Raw genomic sequence first — 8,864 nt, 5'->3', positions numbered from 1 at the left:
GAATGTTTTTGTTAGACATTTTAATAGCAAAAGGCATTATCATAAAGATTTTTTGTTAGAAACTAAAATAACAAAATCTGTTTTTGAATAGAATCATAAAACACAGTAATAACAAAATCAAAGAATTCAAATTTGAAAACTAATGGCACTAACAAAAAGTTTATAATTTTTGTGACCTAAAAGCAAAAAGAATTAAAAAATAAAATTTAATAAAATAAATAAAAATAGCAACAGTAAGTATTTTGTTGTAAGTAGAAACAAAATAAAATAAATAAAGCAACAAAGAAAAAAAGTGCCATCTACTGGGCCACCACGGCCTGAATACGACTAGAAACCCAACCATGGGCCAGGATTCAGGCCCGCAGGTGGCCCAGTAGGCCGACAGGCACACAGTGTACGGTTAGGCCCGAAAGCCTGCAATTGAGAGGAGCTCGAGAGGGTGGGCGCAGCAGCGCTTATAAACCACTCCCGAGCTCTCTCAACTAGCGAGGTGGGACTAAACTTTGGCCGCGACGCGGGCAGCACATGTCCTTTGGTCCCGGACTAACCTTAAGTCCCGATTGGTGCCACCAACCGGTACTAATGGGCATCGCACCCTTTAGTCCCGGTTCGTGGCACCAACCGGAACTAAAGGGCCCAGGTGAACCGGGACTAATGCCTTAGCCGCACGAACCGGGACCAATGCTCACATTAGTCCCGGTTTGTGACTGAACCGGGACTAATGTGAATATTGCCCTGTGACGTAATCCCTGTTTTGTACTAGTGGATGAACATGGTGGTGTGCATCCCTTCGTTGAAAGCTATCTTCGTCATCACATTCAACACCGCGTACATGATCACCACTGCCATCATCATCACCACAGGTTTCCAGTCCATCGTCCTCTCTTGATCAACACTATCAAGCTTGTTCAACGTGAAAAGTAAAGAACGAGAGAGATTAATGAATAAAAGATGATAGAAATGAGGTATTTATACCCGGGCAGAAGTATGAATGCTGTTTGGAAGCCAAGTACGTACATATTTACTTGAGTCCAAGCAATTACATAGTTTCCTTGAGAGCCAAGGAAGTACATGATTTCTTGAGAACCAATCAACCTATCTGATAGCTCACTTAATCCTAATTAGCTTAATTGACAAAAAACTTATTTATTCTTAACAGTCCACCTTGTACAACGCCTCTTCTTGGTAAGAATCCTTGTAGTAATCTTTTGAATCTTTATAAACTCCTCCAAAAATTATCAAAGCTACCAAGAAAACAATCAGCATGAGTCTCCTAAAAATAAGAAGAAACTCCAAAATTAAAAAAAAATGTGTGTATGATTTATTGCTTTGTTTCTTACTAATTTATTTATAAAAAAACAAAAAATATGTGTGCGTTTAATTTGATTTTATTTCTTATTTCGGGGGGTCAGGGTGGGTGCTCATGGTATTTGTTTTAATTGTCGTTTCACCTTTTTCCCTTTCTTGTTTTTTGTGTTGTTGTGTGGGGTGTGGATGGGCGGTGGAACTCCGCCTTCGATATTTTAAGGTAACACTTACTTGCAGGTGCACCATGGCTGGTATGATATACAGCAACATAGCTGATCCATGTGAAGTACTACTCTTTCCTTGCTTATGAAACTATTTAAAAGCAGATAGCAATGGAAATAACGGGAGTCTCCCTGTTTTCTTGCCAGTAATCCCGGAATTTCCATAGAAGAGGAGAAAGTTGGAGGTAATCTCTCTCACTGAAGTGTGTGCCCTATTCATCGTGTATTCCTTAATTGAAGTTGCCATTCTATTTGCAGAATCTTTGATGCCAGCTTACCTTGCTTGCAAAGTTGCAAGGAACAGCAACATCTGCATCCTTCGTTTTCTTTCAGCTTGGCTGGTGCAGTAATGGGTCTCAACGGTGCGAATTGAAGTCTGGGCAGTAGCAAATTAAAGTCTGACCTTGCTTGTTTACTCAGTCTTGAGTCAAGTCTTGAGATCACAATCAGCAGATTAAAGTCTGGGTAGTAGCATCCTCTGTTGTGTTTGTTATTATAAAATTTACATGTCTGTCCACCTAGCTGCTTGTTCCAAGTCCCATCATACAACATCATTTCCCCATTTATTTACCAGAGCAGTCAGCTATGAAAATCAAGTTGTAGTTTCACTTAGTCCTGTAGCAGAAACAATCATAAATCCGGAATCAATTTGCTAATGCGACACTGAATCACACTTGTAGAGTTATATGTTTCGTACTACTGAGTGCATCAAGGCCTCATTCTCTTACCAGGGCTTACTGATGCTTTCTCATCCTTCACAAGGGCCTATGCAAAGGTTGGTACCGGCTCCTTAATGAACCAGCTAACTGAAACCGGTTCAGCACTAGTGAACAACAAAAGCCCATTCTGCAAAATAGCATGCGTAACAAGCAAACACCAGATTGCAAGGCACTCATCGCTACTTAACAAGTTCAAGTGCTACACACGTATCTGTACAATTTAGGAGTTGCATAATATAGTTGTTGCGGGCATAATATGTCTCCTAGAGTGATATTGTCTATGAATTGTAGTAGCAGGTTTGGGATCATGTTCTGAATCATCAGTGATAATGGTTTTACCGTAGAAATTATTTTGTTCAATACTCCTGCCATCCACTTTGTGTAGTCTCTGAATAACTGAACTGAACAAAACCTATCAATCTGAGATCCTGCTCGAGTAAGATGTATCAGCAGAAAATGTTGGTTCTCCACTATCTAATTCAGGACTACCAGCAAAGGGGAAATGCAGCTCACCGCTATTCTTTTATGGCAACCTTGTTGCAGACACTAATACCACCCACAAACTTCCGCGTGTCATTGTTCTTCACATGGCATTTCTGTTCCAAGTAGAAACAAAAGGATTCCGGATGGAGGTTATTGAGAAATAGCAGCAACACTATAAAAATATTTGAGTTGCAAGTGTGTATTTTGATAATCATTTACAGCATCTATAGGCGATCCATATGGAGCACAATTCCATATTCAGGTCAGTTGTTAAGGCTCCAGATTTCTTCCACTTTTCAAGCTAGATTGGTGAGGCAAAATATGATCTATACTATGGAATATCATTTTTACAAAGAAGAAAGGTTTTGTAACAGAACTTCCGTTTCCAGTAGGAATTTGTTGGTGTTCTTCTCTAGTGGGTTCTTTGGTTGCTACCGCAGCTAGCAATAATGGTAATTGGCAGTGTGAAGTAGTGAAGGAACTGCATGTACTGAATTTGGAGGCCATCCATTTCTCTTATTAAAGCCCTGATGTTCCAAGCATGAATCATTCAATCTACTAGTAGTACGTATTTTATTATAATGCTCCCTTTATTCCTAAATATAAGTCTTTCTAGAGATTTCAATATTGACTACACACAGATGTATATAGACATAGTTTAGATTGTAGATTCACTCATTTTGCTTCGTATGTAGTCCATATTGGAATCTCTCAAAAGACTTATATTTAGGAACGGAGGAAGTATGTCTGAAGCATGCATTCCTTTCCAGAATCTGACATGCCCTGCTCTTGTTTTGCGTACGTGCGTGTACTTGTAGAGAACGACACCTAACTGAACTCTGCATCTTTAACTTGCATTCAGCTTCAGCACCAATATCAAATGCATCCTACCTTACTCACCCAGGAATAATTCAGAACAAAAAATTGTTCACAGGTGATGAACCGAGTGGACCCTTTGCTGTTGCAGATGTTGCTGCTCCCGCCCCGACGGGAACGGACACGGATGCCTTTGTCCTGCCTTGGATCTCCAGAAACAAGCACATCATGACTGTTGCGGTCCAATCCACCTACAAACTGCATGAAGCGCTAGCTAGAATTTAATGCCATGTAGAAGTATGGGATATGGATAGTGTAGGAGCAAATGAAGCTGGGTGATACTAGCCCGGAGTACTCCCACGGCGAACTGGACTAATCCATCGAGACCACCTTTGTTATGCAGCCTCAAGCTCAAGCAGTTCCTTGCAGATCTCAGCAATTTGATTTTGATCTCCATAATCAACCAAGAACAAAATGCCATCTTTTCCAATAAAAGCAGTGGTGACTGTCACTAGAATCACATTGCAGGCAAGCACTTGCAGATAATCCAGCGATACATGCTGGTGATCAGTTTACAGAGCTTTTTATTTAGTTAATTTACAGACACGTCATGAGCTACCTCAGAAATTAAACATAGCCTCCTATTATTTTACAAAAATAAATATGAACAGTAGAATACTCATTAATTGCTTGTCACTGAAATGTTTTCTAAAAAGAGGTAAATACACCGGGAGTCATAGAACTCACGTGATGGTCAGTTTGGTGCATAAACTTGTAAAATACATGTTTCTGGTCATCAAACCTGCGCGGTCGTGCAAATACGCCAATGCGGTGCTTTCTGCCGTATCCCGTGCACGTGTGGCCGCCAACATGTCAGGGGCCCGCTGTCAGTGTCTGAGAGGTGGGTAATCCGGGATACTGGAACCAACCACCGGGATTGCAATGGTGGGCACCACAATGTGCTGCAACCAACTATCAAGGGTTGCTATGACCCTTGCTGGGCAACGCTATAATGGGCACCCAATTCTACAAGCGCGGCGGTGCGGGTGAAGCGAGGACGGCCGACGTGCGCCGAGCAAGAGATGCCGTGAGGCCAGTGATGGTGCTGCAGGCTGCGCATGCTGCAAGCGTTGCTGTAGCGGAGGACCAAGGGGTTGTTGCGAGCGGATGGTGCTACTGCTTGGGGGCCTCTCCGGTAGGGAAGAGAGGTATGGAGAGATACATTCGGGCTTGGGGGTTTATTTCCGCTACGGGGTGGTCGAGAGAAGTTGTGTTCGCTTCTTCGCTTTTCCGGGGGAAGGCGACATGGAATGTGCGAGGGGATAAGGTATGGGATCGAGCGACGTGTTATTTTAATCAAACGGTACTGAATCGGCAGATTGGGCGCTCGTGCCGGTCGACCGCCGAAGAGTATTGCCCCTCAAAAATTTATTTTCCTATTAACCAACATGTGTCACCCAAATACGACACGGTTAGGGATCATCACTGGTTTTGGAGTTTCAATATGAGAAGATCATGTTTCAATTGGATGGGGGTTGTTACAGCCATATAGTTAGCTTGTGTTTCCTTCCAAAAATGCTACACCATTACATGTTAAATGTCATCATATCCCAAACAGACCTGCAATTTATAATCTGCATTCCAGTACATTAGAACTCTGATCATACAAGGAAAAATGCCACACAAACACAAATTACCCACTATTAGCGTGGACAACTTGCCTACAAAAGGAAAATTTGACTGTTATATATCTGAATCACAAATGTTTACATAAGCGCAAGCATACCCACATGAGCGTTATGATCCACTAGCATTCCAGAAAATATATACGATCCGCCAAGCGACAGGAAGAAAAAACAAGTACTTGAGTTTCAAAGCTAAAATCTAGGTAGTAAAAAATTACGCAATGATTATATTTATGAAATAGGAAGATTGATGGAACGATATTGTTTTAAGACAAAGAAAATATTGTTGTCAACATGATAACAAGGTTACACATCTTCCCGCTCTTAGTTGACAACTTGATGTTCTATACCTTTGTGGGCTCAATTTATGTTTTGCGCTGTAGTTCAGAGAACAATGATATAACAGAATGTGATGTCCATGCTAAGAAAACAAAACAAATAATATTTCGGTGCCATCAGAAACTGGTATTAAGAGACTTTATAAGGGGGCAATGGCAGGTTCCAGAAGCATTATATTCGCTCTGCTCCGTTACTTTGAACCACACAAACGCAAATGCCATTTCTTTTGAAAACAAAGGAGGATTCACCATATCAAATATATATATGATTTTACGGTACACAAAAAAATTTCATCTGAAGCCATAACTTAAGGTTGCAGCCCAATGATATATTCTGACCCAATGGGTGGGTTAGGCATATACTTGATCCTGATGTTGACAGCGAAATATGTGTATCTAAGAAATAATGAATCATCACTTCCTTACCATAAACCAACCGAATCATAGAATTAAACATGGAATTGTCATCATAAACCAACACCAGCTTGATAAATAACCATATGAAGATCACAACATTACCGCCAGAATCAGCAAATGAAGTATGCTTGCTTCATACCTGGAGGTCTTCACGAGCAGCGACTTATGGCGGCAGCTGGCGGTCAGGCCTTTACCTTCCTAGGCTGCGGCATCATCCAACCAGTCACAGAACCTGTCGTCTAGGAATTATGCAAAATCTTGACGTGTCTACATCATCCATTTTCATGAATCTTTCAGCATGTTGTAGTTCAAAGGAAAATTGGAGGGCATCTCAATTCACATGAAAGAAAACAAAATACCTGCACAAGCAGAGAGAAAACTAGCAGAACCATAAGCTATGATTATGATGGGACACAATTTTATCATGAAGGGGCGAATATAATTTGTGAAATTAAATTATTTTTCCCAACATATTCATAGATGTATGCTTCTATAGTTCTTGATGAAGTTGAGACTGGAATCGGAAATGGGACAAATTAATCATAAAGGGCTACTGAATGTTGGAACCCAAGCTGTCAAACTCATCTCATAGGGGATATTATTCTCGGTCATGTATTGGACCGAGAATAACCACCTCACGAGCGACGAGCAAGAGCACATTCCCATCCGTCGATGATGTTGCCAGAAGTTTTGGGTGCCGCCCATTGTGCGGGAAGCTCTTTGGGAGCTTTGTCACCATCACCTTTACCGCTCTGACATTGAGCTTCAGGACATAGGTACCGGTGTCGGTCAGGCAAAACCAGTGCACAGCGCCCCCGACAACCAGAGGCTTGTTGAGGCGTCCCTGCAAGCGGCTGCCTTGCAGGCTAGGGACCTGAATCTCAGTGTAGCATCCCACACTCTGTGCTCCGACGAGTAGGTGCAGAGCTTCAGGTGAGGGCGGTACTGTGACGTATCTAGGTATGCCATGACTACATGGAAATGCCGACCAACGGGAGTCACACCCTCATCATGGTCGCCGACGATCAAGACATAATTTATCCCAGACACCCAACGAAACGTCGGTTCAGACGGCAGGGTCAGGCTCCTGCCGGTGGCCGGGTCGCACACGCGGAGCTCTTTGGCCACTCCCACACGGGCGAGGACGAGACCATCGCGTGACGATAGGGGGATGCCACCGCCAGTGGCGGTGCGCAGCTTGGTGGCATATGGCGCGGTGGTGTCCACCACAAATAACTCATCCTTTGGCATGGACCAGTCACGGTGCCGGTAGATCAGGTGGCCTCGCAGGAGGGGGAGCACGAAGTGGTCGCCGTCCCGTAGGCGGAGGGGGGCACGGAGGCTGATATATTCCTTGACGCGGCAGCGCATGTCCACGCACGTAGCGGCGCAGGACACGAAGGTGGCTGGGTCGGTGCGCGCTGCAATGTCCACCAGCACATCCAACGGCAGCGACGCTGCTGTCTGCCGCCGCCCTCTCGCAGCTTGCGTCCGCGACCTGGCGTCGTCGCCGCCGCCGCCTACCATGGTCGATGCCTCGATGGGTGGCTGGCTCTAGGAGGGAGCCCAGTCCAGGGCGAGATCCGATCGCGTCCCGATCGATGCGGTATAATTAGCCCAGATCATAGACGTGCATCATAGGATCTGTTTTGGTGGTTCGTACGTAGAGGTTTCCATAAACTGTGATCTGTTTTTCTCTCTCAAAAAAAAAAAACTGTGATCTGTTTTGGTGATCCACATTTCCCGGTTCTACTTCTAACAGCCCGTTGTACACACCAATATAACGGAAAAGCCCACGATCCCCCTAATTCTGCAGTTTCGTTGTCAACAGTTTCCTCCAAAATCGTTCCAAATACCTGCCCTATAAAGAGAGAAGCTGAAGAAATGATTGGTGGTTAGCTTGCAGAACTGATCTTTATATGCAGATCATGACTAGATCAGTGCTCCTTAAATCACCTCGCCTCTAACTGGTCATATATTAGCAATTTATTTCTCGGGAAACTGGTCATCATCTGGTCACTAATTCCTATACTATTTTCAGTACCATGAGCTACTGAAAATTATAAAAGTTCTATGATCCATAGTCTGTTTACTTACAAACCTGGGATACTGCCATCATGCTGGAGGCAAAAATAAGTTATTCTCCATCTCTCATCAACTGAAAGCTCCACTGTGGTCTGCAGAAACAAACAGAAGAAACAACTCGAGAATCCAAGGTCATGTATGCAAGATCCCGTTATCTCGCTGAAATGGCACCGCCTTAGGATGCCACTTCGGTGCCACACGCTCGGCTTGTTTGTTGTGTACTGTTTGTGCATCACTTATGGAAGACACGTACTAATCTGGTAAATTCTAACATCCTATACCAAACTAAACAATTACATCAAAGGCAAATCAAATCATAAATAGGGAAAGTAGTGTATGTCCTCTTCATGCCGAGAAATCCCCAGCTTTTGTTTTCAGATATTCATAGGAGGAACCGTCAAATTATTTAGGAAGAACCATGGTATATGCTCAAAATTTAGTGATTAACGTGAATTTAGGTGTGGATATGAATTTCATTTTCTTCTCCAAAAACAATATTACATGTTCATACGGATAACAATACAAATGTGCTAATTTTTGTGATGAAATAAGTAATCATGTGAGCAGCATAAGTGGATTTGACGGCGACATGATGTGTTTGTTACCCGCAAAAAAAAAGACATGATGTGTGTGTAACTTTCAGGAGACGAAGGAAGGCGAAGAGTGCCCACTACTGTTGCAGTCCCAGTGGGATCAGCACCAGCAAATTAAGGCTTGTTGCTGGCGGAAGCTGGGAACAATGGACCGCTCTTATGTTTCTTTGACCAAGCAACAGACCACTCAATTCATCAT

General features: G+C 43.2%; 1 protein-coding gene across 1 annotated transcript; it reads right to left on the bottom strand.

The window, feature by feature from the left end:
* Positions 1-6,703: 6,703 nt before the first annotated feature.
* On the bottom strand, positions 6,704-7,727 carry LOC123140839 (uncharacterized). The gene has a single exon (XM_044560112.1). It carries the CDS (start codon positions 7,512-7,514, stop codon positions 6,777-6,779), a length of 738 nt encoding a protein of 245 aa, XP_044416047.1. The 5' UTR covers positions 7,515-7,727; the 3' UTR covers positions 6,704-6,776.
* Positions 7,728-8,864: the final 1,137 nt, after the last annotated feature.

Source organism: Triticum aestivum, chromosome 6D (genome assembly GCF_018294505.1).
Source record: "Triticum aestivum cultivar Chinese Spring chromosome 6D, IWGSC CS RefSeq v2.1, whole genome shotgun sequence".
NCBI lineage: Eukaryota > Viridiplantae > Streptophyta > Magnoliopsida > Poales > Poaceae > Triticum > Triticum aestivum.
The sequence above is the reverse complement of the archived record's forward strand: the minus strand, read 5'-3'. Positions and strand labels throughout refer to the sequence as shown.